The following is a 16,380-nucleotide window of genomic DNA, read 5'->3' as shown; positions in this document are numbered from 1 at the left end:
GGCGGCTGCTCCCCGGGGCGGAGGCCTGTCACACGGATGGAGAGGCAGGAGCGCCCGCCAGGCGTCTACCTACCACGGCCTCCAGCCCTGCCAGGCCCTTCCTCCCGCCTCACATCCGGTTTGCTCTCACAACTCTACCCAGAGGACCCCAGGCCCTGCTTCACAGGGAAGGCTATTTAATTCTAGAAGGAATAAGAGACTTGTCCAGAGGCACACAATTGGCAGGTGGCAGAGCCCAAGTCCAAGACCAGCTCTTCAGACTCAAGAGTGGTATTTTTAAAAAAAACACATATTTTTATTGCTTTCAGAGAGGAAGGGAGGTAGGAGAGAGAAACATCAAGGATGAGACATCATTGATCGGCTGTCTCCTGCACACCCCACTGAGGATCGAGTCCGCAACCCAGGCATGTGCTCTTGATCGGAATCAAACCCGGGACCCTTCAGTCCGTAGGCTGACGATCTACCCACCAAGCCAAACCGGCTAGGGCCAGAGTGGCATTTTTATTGGCTGCAGATATATTCCATCGAGTGGATATTTCATGGCTTATTTAGCCATTTCCTTATTATTTTCAACTTGTTCACTATTATGGATAAAGCCAGCCCAGCTGGTGTGGCTCACCATCTCAGAGGCAGGCTGAGGAAATAGAGAATGAATAGTAGGGGGCGTGCAAGAAGCAGCCGATCGATGATTCTCTCTCATCACTGGTGTTTCTATCTCTCCTTTCCTCTCTGAAATCAATAAAAATATATTTTTAAAAAACAGCAACACTAGACCAAGGTCTATTCAGATTCAATGTCCTCAATTATTTCCTAGACCACGTGGCTGGAAATAAAATGTAGTCAAATGGCATGACCTTTTGCACTGCTCTTCATACACATGCTGAAGTGCTTTTCATAAGAATCGGACATGAACCAGATACTCACGCACCAATGTCACAGACTTTGGGTATAATTATGAATGGGTTTTAAACCTATTAGATTTGGTAAGCAAAAAAATGAGTCCCCACTCGTGTCTAAATGAGTCTTTCTTTAATGTCCTGCTAAGATGTGATCTTTTTAACACATTTCCCCTTCGCTGCAACACGTGTCCCTGTCTTTGTCCCCACCAGTACCTGAGAGGTCTCAGTGGGTGAACACACCGGTCGCATCATAATAAATATAGTTCTTTTTATTACTGAAAACTAAAAATAGTTTTTGGCCATATTTTTGCCAAAGATATTTCTTACATATGGGGGATTCACATTGTTATTTATTTAATGTGGGAAATTGTAAAAAGTTCTACAAATCATTCCTTAAACTCATTTATTCCCCCGGGGGGGGGGAGGGAGTGGCTCAGGACCAAAGTAACCGCCCGGGTGTGTGCCAGTCCCTCGAGGCTGTGCTGGTGGGTGACACCTACCTTCTTTCCCGCCAGCTTTATCCGGGGGGTGAAGCTGTTACAAAACAGCTGGCTTTTGGAGGTGTAGAAACTGTGGAAGAAACAAACAGGGTCATCAATCTAAACACCCTTTTAAAAAATATGTATATATCTATATTTTATTGATTTCAGAGAGGAAGGGAGATGGAGAGAGAGATAGAAACATCGATGATGACAGAGAATCGTTGATCGGCTGCCTCCTGCACGCCCTCTACTGGGGATCGAGCCCGAACCTGGGCATGTGCCCTTGACTGGAATTGAACCTGGGACCCATCAGTCTGCAGGCCGACGCTATCCACTGAGCCACACCAGCTAGGGCATAACCCCCCTTCTTTTTTAAACCTGAAGACACAGCTGAAATCGCAGCCCTGGATCAGCCGCCTCCTGAATGCCTTCGTCTCAGGCTTCCCTAAGTCTCCCCAATGCTGACTTCTTTTGTCATTACTATCAAACAATAATTATGCTTCCTATTGTGTTGGTGCTAGCTCTGACTCCTAACTGGACTAGACTCTCCTCCTTTTGGCAGAGGTTAATCTATTTATGCCATAATAATTCTTCACCCAGATGCTTGGCATGTTGCTGGGTAAAAAATTATTATTTCTGACCGGGAATCAAACTGCGACCGCCTGGTTCGGAGTCGATGCTCAACCACGGAGCCATGCCCGTCGGGCACGGACACAGAGAAGCTTTAAGCACACGTGAGGCTTCAGTTCCCACACGGTGACAAGAGACTTTATTAGAGGAGACGGCACGGAAGTGATGTGAAACCCCTGCCGCACGCAGCGCCCACCTGTGGTTGATCCAGTGAGGGATATTGTAGTCGTCGCCCAGGCGGGAATCGCAGGGAGCACTCCGGTTATGCAGCTGCAGGGAGAGGTCGGCACGGATCAGCGACGGAAACCAGAGGGCCAGGCGGCTGCTCCCCTCCTTCCCTTTTCTCCTTCTCTTAGTCTTTATTGTTAAAAGTACTGCCTAGGTCCTCCTTTTCCTCCCAATGACCCTCCAGCCCAGCTTTTGTCTCTGCTGAAAACTATTCTCAAGACTGCCCCGGCCCTGGAAACGGGCCCTCGGTCAGCAATCCAAAACCGAATTACCTTGAACAGCGGGACAGCGTGCAACGGCTGCTCCCCCATGCACACCAAGTCCACACCGATCCCTAAAGACAAGAAGAGGTGGGGGAGAGGTGAGGCAGAGATCAGTGCGCCAATCTGTTATGGAGGTTATGTCACCGGGTGAGGGTCTGAGGCAGGGCCACCTTCCCATGCTACAATTTACAACCCTTCCTCTCTGAAATCAATTTTAAAAATTTTAAAAATAAAAGATGTACAGTTAAAAAAAAAAATCTGAAATTAGGGAAAGGGCTTCACTGGGTACGACCCAACTTCTCCCAAACCACTTCTTGTCCACTCCCCCTGACTTCCGGTGCCCAGGGCAGGGGGAGCCGGCAGGACCCGGGGGCGTTACCGTTGTCTATCATCCGCTGCTTGGTCAGGATCATGAGCAGACGGTCCACCTCGAACACGCCCACCCCAGGTGTGATCACCACGGACATCTGCCCGGTCCGGTCAAAGTTGCGGTTGATGTAGTGCTTGTCGAACACTGGAGACGAAGCAAAATAAACCCTCCAGTGGAGGTGCTGCAGCTTTTCAGAACCCGGCCCCGGCTGCCCGCCTCTCCCTTTTACACTAAGATGCCTCACACAAGACAATGTCACGGTCGCCTTTGCTCCTCTCTCTCCATTGACGCTTGTCTTGTGCAGCCAGCCTTATAGGCTCAAACTTCATGCCATCAGTTTCCACAAATGAGGCGGTATTAAAACTTGTAAGAATAAGATACTGCCCTAGCTGGTTTGGCTCAGTGGATAGTGTCGACCTGCGGACTGAAAGGTCCCAGGTTCGATTCCGGTCAAGGGCATGTAACTTGGTTGCGGGCACATCCCCAGTGGAGGGTGTGCAGGAGGCAGCTGGTCGATGTTTCTCTCTCATCGATGTGTCTAACTCTCTATCCTTCTCCCTTCCTCTCTGTAAAAATCAATACAATATATTTTTTAAAAATAAGGAATACAGTTTAGTAGAACAAAGAGCCCAAGGGGGAGACCCCCTCCCCATCAGCGCTCTACTCCGAGGTCACTCTGAGAAACAGATGAGAACAGCAAGTGAAGTTCCCAGCAGGAGGCCTAAGAGCTACCCTGAGGCCGTCAGAAGTTGATGCTTTCCGTTAATGTTGGGAGGAGCTGGGTGTGACCGTCACCAGCCAGGCCTGGTCTTCGGCATCGGTACGGGGAAGGTCAGAGTCAGGCGGGCAGCAGGATGCCCGCTCCTGGCGCCCGCTGTCGCACTCACCGTTGAAGGACAGGTTGATGGCCTCTAGGTAGTTGCCTTGTGCTGAGGTAGAATTGTCTCCCGAAGGAAAGCCCTCTGAGGCGAAAGGCACAGGAGAAGGAGAACAGTGCGTGAGACAATTGTACAGCAAGTGGAAGGTGCCTGGCTCCACAGGACACCCCCACCCTGTGGTGGGGACATTATGGGAACTACTGCAAACGTAATGAACCACTGACCCAACCATAAGCAGAAACCTGAGCCCAGCCAGCGTGGCTCAGTGGTTGAGCATCAAGCTAGGAACCAGGAGGTCACGGTTTGATTCCTGGTCAGGGCACAGGCCCGGGTTGCAGGCTCCATCCCCAGTGTGGGGCGTGTGAGAGGCAGCCAATCCAAGATTCTTTCTCATTGTTGGTGTTTCTCTCTACATATCCCTTTTCCTACCTCTCTGAAATCAATTTAAAAGCTTTTTTTTTTTTTTTTTTAATAAGAAAACCTGATGGAAGTAGAAACGACACACAGCACTGGAAGGGGAAGAACATGAGCCTCCTCTTCTCCCAGCCTCGTCCTACCCTCTTCCCCGCCGCACCTTCCACCCCAGGGATGCAGTACCTGCCTGTTCCAGCCGCACCAGCACGGGGTACTGGATGAAGAGCTTTTTAATGGTCACCAGGAGCGAAGTCCACTCTTCTCTCCTCTCATTCTGCACCACCACTCTGGAAGGAGCGCCATTGAAACAGACACCAGTCAACTACCACGCACAGACAGCAGGTCCCTCAGAGGGGTGCCAGGAAAGGAGTAGACAGAATGGATTCCCAAAGTTATTTCCCCCACAATTACATGGGATAAAGTCAGGTACATTTAACAAATATGAACAAAGAAATGTGTCCACGTCAATAGTCACATAGACTGAAACGAAGAAGATATTGTGGGTCTATATGTGATTACACTGTGATTACACGTGGAAATGCCCTTACCCTAGAGCTATACAGAGGAGCAAAATGTTATAACATCTATAATTTACTCTCAATCATCATTTAGCCACAAAAACAACAGATGAAGCAAATACGGCATGGTAACAACTGTTAAAAACCAGGCATTGGGCATATGGATTTATTATATTACTCATTCTTTTCCGCACATTTGAAATACTTCCCACAAAAAGTTTGGGAAGTTGTAAGGCGACGTAGTATCCTAGACTGGACCCTAGAACACCAGGGTACATAAATGAGAAAACCGGTGACATGTGAGAAAAGTCTGAAACTTAGTGAATAGTAAAGTCTCTCCAGTTCTGACAAATGTACCTTGGTTATGAAATGTTATCAGGGAAAACTGGGTGAAGGGTATATGGGAACTCTCTAGATTCTGTTTGCAACTTCTCTGTAAACCTAAAATTATCCCCAAATACCAAGGTTAATAATAATTTTTAAAAAAGTTCGGAAAGAAAACCACCAAGAAGCAAAGAGAAGGGGTTTTAGGGAAGGACCCGGAACATACTTATAGAAATCCTCATAGAACCGCCCCTTGTGGTCCTGACGGATGGAGGCTCGATTGACCTCGGGAAATTCATCTGCAACAGAGAAAGCAAACATCGGATTGAGAAGAGAGACTCCGTTTCTCTGCTCCCACGCTTCTGGTTGAACGTTTGCATCACAAAAATAAAGAAACAGCGCCATGCACCTACGAAGCAGGCTTAAGATGAATCACAGCCCACGGGCTTCTCGCGCCCGCGAAGGGGCTGTGCTATTCGCTGCTGTACCGTCCACAGGACAGGCGAGAAGGACGGAGCAGTGCAAAGGGAAAGAAGAAAGTAAGGAACGCATGGGGCGGGGGTGGGAGAAGCTTAACAAAAAAGAACTAGTGGGAAGACGTACTCACCAGGAGATTTCGCATCATAGAAAGTTCTAGAAAACAGGACCACGGTCACTTCGTGACTACAGTTCTTCTCCTAGGCATGAGGAGAGAAAAAGAAGGCTCAAGTTTATTCCGGTTCCTTCCACATGAAGCAGCGTTCTCGGTTCTGGGAGGCATGGCGGGTAGCACAGTCTCAGAGAACAACAGGTAATCACAGGTTGCACAAGGCAATGACGAGAGCACTGCTGGACTCAGTCCTGGCTCTGTAACCTTCCACTATGTGGGCAAAGTTACCGAAAGTTCCAGGCATGTGGTAAATGCTCTGAAAACTGCAAATCACCAAAAGAGGTATAGTTCCTGTCTCCCAGCTCCTCATTTGGCATGAAATAGTCCAGCCCAGTGTCTAAGAATCATGGTGTTTGTGTTCTAGCTCTGGCTAGAATCTGTAGGACAATGCTGGGTACTGGTGGTGACAGCAGGCATCCCTGTACTGTTCCTGATCTTAAGGAGGAGAGTTATCAGTCTTTCCACATTGGGTGTGATATTATCGATGGGTCTTTCATAAATGCTTTTTACAATGTCGAGGTGACTGAAGTAAATTTAGTCTCATCAACTCAGGCTGCAGCTAAGATACCTCGATGAAACGCAGCTCAATAGAAACGGTGAGGTTTTTTACATCGGCATTGAGTCACATTTGCTCGATGAGACGGAGCACCTACGAGGAAACATACCTTCCACTTGGTGAAGAGGTCGGCAAGGAAACCGTTCACAGCTTTCTCAAAATACAGATCCCCTGCAAGGGAACGAGAGGGGGGGTGAGGGCCAGCTGTAGCGCCTGCCGACAATGTCTTCCCCCAGTGAAGTCACAGGAATGGGGCTCGTCAAAGAGAAGGTGGGTTCTGCTGTGTCCTCAAACGAGATCATAAAAGCCAGGTATCCAAAAGGGCTTTCAACCTAGACTTTCTACAGTCAACTTCGGCCTCAGAGTGTGTGTGTGTGTGTGTGTGCATACATACATATATATATATATATATTTTAGAGGCCCAATGCATGAATTCGTGTATGGGTGGGGTCTGGCCAGCCTGACCAGGGGGAGGGGACATGGGTGGTAGGACGGCCTACCTGCTGGTTGAACTCCTAGTCGAGGGGACAATTTGCATACTAGCCTTTTATTATATAGGATACACATGGAGTGGCCAGATATATTATGTGTTCAGAGATCATCATCATCTGGCCACTCAGTGTATAAACTGTCTGTCTGTTTTAGCATCTGAGAATTTGTAAAAGTCCCAGGGACACATCCTTAGAGAATGCCAAGGGCTTACGGACAACAACTTGGGAGAAACCAGAAACTTCTCTCCATTAGCAGTGACCGCCAGCACTTAGGAACATACCATAAATATCAAAATCCCACATTTCACAGCTCATCTGAATAAATATGTAAACCATGGCCGACGTCGAGCGGAACACCACCTGAAATAAAGGAAAGCATGACTGCATTAAAAAAGCAACGACGCAGCATTTCAGCTCGCCATTCTTCACAAACTAAGTGTGCTTTTAGCAGAGACACAGTGTTATACAACCATCAGCAGAAGGCCAGGACGTTTTTATCACATACCCTCTAGCAGTCACTCCCTCCCACCCTCTCCTGTGTCTCTATGGATTTGTCTCTTGTGAACACGTCACATAAATGGAATCATACAATCTGGTGGCCTTTTCTAACTGGTCTCTCTCACTCAGCATAATGTTTTCGAGGTTCAGCATGAATCATCACTTCACTTATTTATTTATTTTTTAATCATCACCAGAGGATATTGTTCTATTGATTTTTAGAGAGTGGAAAGAGAGGGAAAGACAGAAATTTTGATGTGAGAGGAACACACGATCGGTTGCCTCCTGCAGGAGCCCTGACCAGGTCCTGGCTGGGGAGGAGCCTGCAACTGAGGTACGTGCTCTTGACTGGGGTCGAACCCGGGACCCTTCAGTCTGCAGGCCAACGCTCCATCCATTGAGCCAAACCGGCCTCGGCTGTTCTTGTTTCTTATTTCAGGACTTAGACATCACGAAATGAGGAAACGAAACCAACAACAACAAAAGGCATTTTCTCCATCTTACCCTGGTGTCTTCACTGATGTAACCACACATGACCTTCTCATTCTTGACCCACAGCTCACCGGCCTGTGCCCTGCAAGGAGAAACACACACACGAGTTACTGCAAGTCTGACATGAACCGTGAAGACACAGAGGGGACTCCAGGGCGTCTCCTTCTACCCTGTTACTTCTTCCCAGGTGCAGACGCCCAGAGAGAGTGCTGGGGACAGACTGCGCCACGTGAAGAATCCCTAGAGCATGTTGTATAAGCACAACGGGAACTCTCTAGATATAAGTGAGCCAACCGGATGCAAATATGCTTGGATATGTGCAACAAGTTTCAGGAAAGACAGGAAAAGGATTTACATATTTCATTGCACAGATCTTTGCACCGACAACTTTACTACACAGAAGTGTGCTTTTTTAATTTAAAGGGAGGGACTCTTCTTAACAAACGGAAATACATAAATAACTTTAATAAATCAAGAGTAATTCAATACATTTAAAAAGGCAGTTTGGCTCAGTGGATAGAGCATGGGCCTGCAGACTAATGAGTCCTGGGTGTGATTCTGGTCAAGGGCACCAGCCTGGGCTGTGAGTTCAACCCTCAGGAGGGGGCAGACAGGAGGCAGCTGATCAATGATTCTCTCTCATCACTGATTTCTCTCCCTCCCTCCCTCCCTCACTCCCTCCCTCCCCCTTCCTCTCTGAAATCAACAAAAATATATTAAGAAAAACAGGCAAAACTATTGTGCTGGTCATTTTATGTCTCCAAACCTGTTTCCTAATCTATAAAACACTAGGGATTGTGGGCTCAATCCCTAGTAGGGGGCGTGCAGGAGGAAGCCGATCCATGATTCTCTCTCATTATTGTTTCTATCTCTCTCCCTCTCTCTCTCTCTTCCTCTCTGAAATCAATGAATATGTATTTAATAAAAAAATGAAGAAGGTTTGATTAAATATGTTCATCTAAGGCTTTTTCCAAATCTAAAGTTACGAGTCTAGACCTCCTTTGTTACAGAACACCCGGTGCCTTCAGCAACTGCCAGGACTTTGGGGCATTTGGGGTTTTTTTTGGTTTGTGTTATCCAGAAGAGAATCTAACATTTTAAACTACTGTGTATTTTATTATAGGGACATCCATATACCTCAGATGCTGTTTGCAGCCCCCTCGCTGCTTTACAGCCTGCCTACTCCCATTGACTAGCGGGTAAGTCAAGAGTCATGTAATATAGTCAAGAGCCATGTAATATCTACCTGATGCCAGCAAATTCCACCTTCTGAGTGATGTAGGCGCATGTGCTGACCTAAGGGAAGAGAGAGAGAGAGAGAGAGAGAGAGAGTGAGTTAACAATCCATCAAGGCCATGAAAGGTCATAGAGAGAGGCTCCTGACTGTCTAATCTCTCCTAACAACCCCAAGTTCAATTAGCATGGGAGGCATAGCTTTATAGGGAAAGCCTGCTGGGGCAGGTTTAACAGGAGGGTCTTAAGAGTTTGGCAAGTACAGGCAATAGTAAAGAGCAGGCGAATAAGTAGCCAGCTTCACCAAGACTTCTCCTCACATATGTATGCACACATACCTAAATTCACATACTCACTTAAATATAGGATATTTTGTTCTCAAGTGAGCTCTTATTTCGGAAAATAGAACCCTCCTTCTAAACCAGAGATGTTCACATCTATAAATTAGGCGTAATAAATACCTGTCCACAAGGAGGACGTGTGAGGTGCAAATGAAATGAAGGGGAAATTTGGAAACTAGAGTTTTATTCAAATGCCAAATAATATTACAATTTGCCATTCAAACCAAAAATGCAGAGTGAAAACCTCCGGTAATAGACAAGCGAATCAAAGCTAAAAAAAAAAAAAAAAAAAGAATTCTGAAAAAAAAACCCTGGCCGGTGTGGCTCCATTGGTTGAAGGCTCTTCCCAGCACTGGAAGGTGGTAGATTCGATTCCCAGAAGAAGGAAAAAAAGAAAAAAGAAAAAGAAAGAAACACTGTGAAAAATAATGGAGGAAGATACAGAAAATGTTCCCAATCATTGTCTGTGATGCTGCAATTTGAAATGACTGTAAGCTCTTCTCCCTTACTGGATCCTCTCATCTCTATGAGAACATGGGTTATTAATAAAATATAAAAAGACCCAGACTTTTAAAAAAAATCATCTCTTACCAAACTTTTCTTTAGTCTCCACATATCCCCACGGCCAATATATTGATCCTTAAAGGTTAACTCCACTAGGTCAAGGGTCACATCCTAAAAAAGACAATCAAACGTATCCCTCTGCATCGGTCTGCCTCAGTTCACCGGCATAAGATAACGCCCGGTCACATGGAGCCACCTTTAGGCAAAAAAGAAACCACGGGAGGACCATCCAATAGCAGAACAAAGAGGTTTTATCCTGCCAGCAACGGGTTCTGGGAGCAGGTGAGGGGTCTGTACCAGCTGAGTCATGGTTAAGTTCAAGGAGCACCAGAACATCATGCTGAGTGAAATAAGCCAGTCAATGAAAGAGAAATACCACATGACCTCACTCATTTATGGATATTAAAGAACATTATAAATCGATGAACCAAAAGACAGATATAAAGATAGTAAAGCAACAAGCAGACTGTCAAATTAAAGCGGGGAGGGTAGGGAGATAAGAGATTAACTGAAGGACTTGTATACATGCATATAAGTACAACCAATGGACACAAAACTCTGGGGAGGGCGGGTATGTATGGGGGAGGGACAATGTTAAAATATGGACACAGATAATAATTTAATTTAAAAAAAAAGGAAAAAAAAAAAGTTCAAGGAGCACCAGAGTACGAATTTTGGGGTTCAGTGTTTTTGTTTTGCTTTTTCCTCTTTTGATTGACTGTACTGGGGTGACACTGCTTAACAAAATCTCACAGGTTTCAGATGCACAATTCCACAATACATCGCCTGCATGCTCTACTGCGTTGTTTTTGTCTTAATTCTGACACACAAATAGGACATCGAGGTGTGTGCTTTATTTCCCTAGCTAATGTCAATAATTATCTTCTAGGAGATTTTTACCTGTGATAGCATTGTTCCTAGAAGTGCAAGGCTATAAAGAAAATTCAGCATTTGAATAGAAAATTTTACTTGCAGTTTCACACACACACACACACACACACACACACACACAGCACATACACAGATTTCAATACACAAAATCTTTAAAAAGGGGGGAGCAAAAATATATCTATACATACATGTTTTTTTTAAAAGACCCCATCTTTATAGAAAGAGGGGCAAAAAAGGGGGGTGTCATTTTAAATGCAACTTACATACTACCTAGAATCTAAATAACCCACACGTGACTGCATATTTCATCGTTTACCACTATACGTAAGTAACTCATTGATTCCTCAGAGGCCTGGTCTTGAGGGAGGGTGCTGCTCATCTCTGAAATGCATCCAAGTCCGGAACAAAGACGTACCTTCGGGTCTACGACATTCACATAGACATCCTGATAAGGCCTCAGACGGAACACTTGGGTCACGGTCTGGTCCACGCTGATAGTTTCTGGAACAGAGAGGAAATCTAATAATGCAGCCTGGAAAAAAGCAGGTGCCTATATTCTCATCGATAAATACTTGGACATTCAAGAAGCAACGCAACGCAACGCAGCTGACCCTTTGCCATGGACGAGCCAAGTTCTCTGCCTCCCAGGGGCTTAACATTTAGAATTCTCTGCTTTTTAGGTGTCATAAGCAGGTAAAGTAAGACCTGAGCCCAAGCAATTAAAAAATGAGAGAGAAAAAGAGACAAGACACACACAGAAAGAGAAAATAATTTAAGAAGCAACATAAAGAAAGTTAAAAAACAAACAACAAAACACCAAAAAAGAAGTTCAAAGAGCTGTGAAAATTCAGAAGAGGAAGCGACAGACCCTTTCTTACTTGAAATGAAGTAGTGATGGTAGAAAAAACCAACTCCCCAATGGATTCTGGGACGAGCAGGAGGCAGCCGATCAATGGTTCTCTCCCATCATTGATGTTTCTCTCTCTCTTTCTCTCTCTCTCTCTCTCTCTTTCCCTCTCTCTCTCTCTCTCTCTCTCTCTCTCTCTCTCTCTCTCTCTCTCTCTCTCTCCCCTTTCCTCTCCGAAATCAATAAAAATAAAAAACTAAGAGAAAAAAGAAAGCATGCTTTGCCAGCAATGACTTTGGAGTTAAGTGTAAAGCTTCACCTCTTCAGATTAATTTTCCTCCTGACACTGAGTTAAGATAGTTCCTTCAGGGCCAATGCTGACCAGTGAGAGCCACTGACAGCTTCGATCGCAGACCATTCCTTCAGAGATAACGCGATAAGGAGAGAAGTGCTGTGCCCTCATCCCTGAGACTGTAAAGAGGGGTTTTCTGCTCTAACCGGTTTGGCTCAGTGGTCAGAGCGTTGGCCCCGGGGACGGAAAGGTTGAAGGTTCAATTCCAGCCAAAGGCATGCACCTGGGTTGCAGGCTCGATCCTCAGGGCAGGGGCGGAGGCAACCAATCAATGTGTCTCTTTCACATTGATGTTTCTCTCTCTCTCTCTCTCTCCCCCTCCCACTCCATCCCTAGCTCCCTCCCTTACACTCTCTCTCTCTAAAAAAAAAATAAGAAGAAAGAAAGAAAGAAAAAAGAAAAGAAAAAATAACCACTGGTGAGAATTAACAAAAAGAGAAAGATTCCTGCAGTTTCTGAGATTGTAAAATATAAAAATCTTAGCGAACAGAAATGGAATTTTTTTCTTACCTTTCTGTAAATCTTCCTTCAGTGACTTGACTTGCAAAAGCAGAGGGCTGGGGAAAAGCAACAGAAAGATGGGATGCTATAAGCAGTAACTAATTAGCTTCCTTCATGCAACCCCCTCCAAAAGGCAAACAGACTGCTCTGGACATATTGTAACCTGCAGTACAACAAAGTAATCCTGCACCTGCGCTCGGAAAACGCTACAGAATTTTCTCTCTCCTCTTTTAAAATCTTTATTGTTGAAAGTATTACATAGTTCACCCCCCCCCCCGCCCCCATCCCCAGGAATCTCTTCCAGCCTGCCAGAATTTTTCATAGAGTTGTCAACTCAGCTTCAAAAACACAAAGAATGGCCGGGACCGGTTTGGCTCAATGGATAGAGCGTCGGCTTGGGGACTGAAGGGTCCCGGGTTCGATTCCGGTCAAGGGCATGTACCTTGGTTGTGGGCATATCCCCAGTAGGGGGTGTGCAGGAGGCAGCTGGTCGATGACTCTCTCATTGATGTTTCGAACTCTATCTCTCTCCCTTTCACTCTGTACAAAAAAAATCAATAAAATATATTTAAAAAAAAAAACACACAAAGAATGGTCCTGGCCAGTGTGCTCAGTGGTTAGAATGTTGGCTGGCGCACCCAAGTGTCGAGGGTTCAAGTCCCAGTTAAGGACACATACCTGAGTTGCAGGTTCAGTCCCTAGCCCTAGTTGGGGCTTGTGTGGGAGGCAATCAATCAATCAATGTCCGCCTCTCTCCCTCCCTCCCTCCCTCCCTCTCTCTCTCTCTCTCTCTCCCCTTCTTCCCTTCCACTCTCTCTAAAAATCACTGGGGTAAAAATGTCCTCAGGTGAGGATTAATAAAAAACAAAAACAGAGCCCTAGCTGGTTTGGCTCAGTGGATAGAGCATCGGCCTGCGGAGTGAAGGGTCCCCGGGTTTGATTCCGGTCAAGGACACGCACCTGGGTTGGGGGCACAATCCCCAGTAGGGGGCATGCAGGAGGCAGCCGACCAATGATTCTCTCTCATCATTGATGTTTCTATCTCTCTCTCTCTCTCTCTCTGTACCCCTTCCTCTCTGAGATCAATAAAAATATATTTAAAAATAAAATAAAGTAAAAAAAAAGAATGCTCCTCTTTTTAAAAGATTATTGGCTTACCGAATCCTGGAGGGCAGGAGCGTTTTTATCCCAAGGCAAAGAGCTGTCTGCCCGTCAAGCCCCTCAAACACAATCTCCTCGGAAACAGCGCCGTGCGCTCCCGAGCCCAGCCAGGCACCCACCTGTATTCATCGCTGGGGTGGGCGATCTCCACGATGTCTCCGAGCTTGATGTGCGGGAACACTTTGGGGTTCATCACCAGCTCATCGTCTGAAAGACACCCGGCAGTCCCAGGCGGGAAACACACACACATGTGGGTGACAGGTGTGGTGCGGTCCTCACACGGGGTCCTTGCCACCCCCTCAGGCGGGGAGGGCAGGACAATACCCTGTATTTATCCAAAATGACCCAAAGGCACTGTCTTCGTATGACCCTCAAAATGAACCTTTGGACCTAGCGGACATGAGGATATACCTAGAATCACCTGCCCCTCTCACATGGCCTCAGAGCCATGCAAAGCTGCATGCTTTGATCATATCTGTCTCATGCATCTGCTATTTCTCTCTCACTGAATGTAAGTTTCTCTTTTCTGGCAAACCAGTGCAGGCTGGAATTGTATGGAACATGGACAGTAAATGTGTAATAAAAACTACAAAAAAAATGAAGGGTGTTAAACTGGCAATCTTCACAATGTTCCTTAAAAATCAGAGTGCAGCCTGGCTGGTATGGCTCAGTGGTTGAACAATGAAGGAGGCAGCTGATGACTGATTCTCTCTCATCATGGATGTATCTAGCTCTCACTCCCTTCCTCTCTGAAATCAATAAAATATTTTTTTAAAAAGGAAGAAAGAAAAGAAAGAGAAGGTCTGTACTCTCTGCTCCAACTGCCCTTCCACTACTGCATTAGACTTGTTGCTTCCCTCAGACAAGTTGCCTGCCTCGCCTTCATAGCCACACGAGCCTGTGGGTCATTTTCAAGGCACTGGACGCCCCAGAACCTCCGCCAACGCACACCGCTCCCCGCGGATACTGACCGCTGCCCCCGAAGCCCTTCTTGTGGATGACCAGTTTGTAGACCTTCGTTGTTCTCATCTTGCGCGGTGGTTTCCTTCAGCTGTTCCGAGCTCGGGGGAGAGAAGACATCTTGCCTCCCTGCCATGGAGAAACGCAAACAGGGCTGTCGGACTTGCCCTTGCAAACGGCCCTTGGATGGGAACCCCGCGCACCCACTGCTGCTGCCAGCTCAGAGGAGGCACCGAACCGCTGGATGGCAACGTCACGCCTCCCAGGACAAGGAGGGATGGAGGACACGTAGAACCAGAGAATTTGGGGAAGGAGAGAATCCGGGCCACGCTCTCTCTCGTCCTACCTCCAAGAAGAAGACATCCTCTCTACCACACTCCTCCCGGGGGAACTTGGGAGCGCGCAGGGGGCACGCATTACCTTGTCTGGACCTCCACCAATAGCACCCAAATAATACAGAGCTTTTTAAAAGGTAAGCACCCTCCTTCTGTGGGAGGAAAGCGTGGGCTGGAGCTGAGTGGGCCAGAATCAATCAGAGGCATTGCCACCGTTCCTGTTTGGCCATCCGTGTCTTGGGCAAATAAAGGGTATAAAATGGGAGGAAGACAAGGGTTCATTCCCCGAAGCCTCCATCCGTACACAAACTCTCAGCGGGTCCCCCGCACGTTCCCTCCTTTCCACAGCGGAGGCCGCAGAGGTTCAGAGAGGCACAGCGTCTGGCCTAAGGTCACACAGCGGGCTGGGGGTGGGGCCTCCTCCCTCTGGTTCCCCAAACCCGGGCCCCGGCTGGCAGCTCTACACTCACCCGCAGCGCCGGACCCTCTTCCCCCGCTTCAGCCCGGGGCCCCGGGGACCGGACCTTCGCCAGGTCCCTCGCGTCTCCCCGGGACGCCACTGCCTACGCCTCGATCGCCCCCACCCCCTCCCCCTCCTCCGTGCAGCTTCCGTGCCCGAGCCCCGGCCGCCGACCCGCCCGCCCCGGCGCAGGAGCGCTCACCTGAGAACCCGCGCCGCGCCGGTGGCTCCGCCCGCGGCCACGCCCCCTTCCCGCCCACCCGCCCCGGGCCGCTCTGGCCCGGCCTCCGCTCCTCTCGTTGTCCGCGCGACTTCCTCATCCGGGCCTCGCGCCGGGGGGCGGGGCTTCGCGCGGAGGAGGGGTCGGGGCGTCTCGCGCGTCCTCCAGCTTCCGCTGCCCCCACGCACGTCCCGCTTTGCAGGCCTGGGGACCTCAGGGAGCCCCTTAGAGAATGTGCCTTGACCTTCTGGTCGTTTCTAAACGAGTACGAACCCGAGGTCTTCGTTTCCAATGTAGCGATTCCCCCGCAACGAGGCAAGTTCAGCGGAGTCTCCCGGGCCTCTAAGGGGGATGTTATGTGTGGACCCTCCTCTGGCCTCCCTGGGGCTGCTGAGAGGCCGAAAATCGCTTCTGGGAGAACTCAAGTAACTTGCAAAGGGCTAAGCTCTTGTGACTCAGTGCGATCGCCCCTGCCGGAAAGTGCCCATCTTGAGGGGCTTTTCTTTTCTTCTTAAAAAAGTATTTTATTGATTTTTTACAGAGAGGAAGGTAGAGGGACAGAAAGTTAGAAACATCGGTCAGCTGCCGCCTGCACACCCCCTATTGGGGATGTGCCCGCAACCAAGGTACATGCCCTTGACCGGAATCGAACCTGGGACCTTTCAGTCCCCAGGCCGACGTTCTATCCACTGAGCCAAACTGCTTAGGGATGATTTAAGCTATTTACCCTCTGGTTGGGGAGAATTAAACCATTTGCTCTTAAAAAAAAAAAAGTATTGATTTTCTTTTGAGAGAGAGAGAGAGAAACATCTATCAGCTTCCT

The 16,380-nt window shown here is 47.7% G+C and overlaps 1 protein-coding gene across 10 annotated transcripts in view; it reads right to left on the bottom strand.

Annotated features, from left to right (window-relative positions):
* DEPDC5 (DEP domain containing 5, GATOR1 subcomplex subunit) overlaps positions 1-15,578 on the bottom strand; it is a 48,907-nt gene extending 33,329 nt beyond the window's left edge. For 4 of the 10 annotated variants that reach the window (XM_045585755.1, XM_036448791.2, XM_036448792.2 and 1 more), the window contains exons 1-18: positions 15,540-15,578; positions 14,554-14,671; positions 13,702-13,789; positions 12,431-12,477; positions 11,137-11,222; positions 9,858-9,941; positions 8,939-8,988; positions 7,705-7,774; positions 6,984-7,062; positions 6,321-6,382; positions 5,614-5,683; positions 5,233-5,305; positions 4,348-4,451; positions 3,760-3,834; positions 2,882-3,016; positions 2,512-2,573; positions 2,208-2,281; positions 1,400-1,469 (exon numbers count right to left, since the gene is read on the bottom strand). In XM_045585755.1, the coding sequence (XP_045441711.1) occupies positions 1,400-1,469; positions 2,208-2,281; positions 2,512-2,573; positions 2,882-3,016; positions 3,760-3,834; positions 4,348-4,451; positions 5,233-5,305; positions 5,614-5,683; positions 6,321-6,382; positions 6,984-7,062; positions 7,705-7,774; positions 8,939-8,988; positions 9,858-9,941; positions 11,137-11,222; positions 12,431-12,477; positions 13,702-13,789; positions 14,554-14,611 (1,287 nt within the window). In that variant the 5' untranslated portion in view covers positions 14,612-14,671; positions 15,540-15,578. Of the gene's footprint in view, positions 1-1,399; positions 1,470-2,207; positions 2,282-2,511; positions 2,574-2,881; positions 3,017-3,759; positions 3,835-4,347; positions 4,452-5,232; positions 5,306-5,613; positions 5,684-6,320; positions 6,383-6,983; positions 7,063-7,704; positions 7,775-8,938; positions 8,989-9,857; positions 9,942-11,136; positions 11,223-12,430; positions 12,478-13,701; positions 13,790-14,553; positions 14,672-15,347; positions 15,515-15,539 lie in introns of those variants that run through there. The other 6 variants (XM_045585754.1, XM_045585756.1, XM_045585757.1 and 3 more) reach the window with 2 other exon arrangements.
* Between the last annotated feature and the right edge of the window lie 802 nt (positions 15,579-16,380).

The sequence above is a fragment of the Pipistrellus kuhlii genome, unplaced genomic scaffold (assembly GCF_014108245.1).
Source record: "Pipistrellus kuhlii isolate mPipKuh1 unplaced genomic scaffold, mPipKuh1.p scaffold_m20_p_20, whole genome shotgun sequence".
NCBI lineage: Eukaryota > Metazoa > Chordata > Mammalia > Chiroptera > Vespertilionidae > Pipistrellus > Pipistrellus kuhlii.
This window is presented reverse-complemented; position numbering and strand designations above follow the sequence as displayed.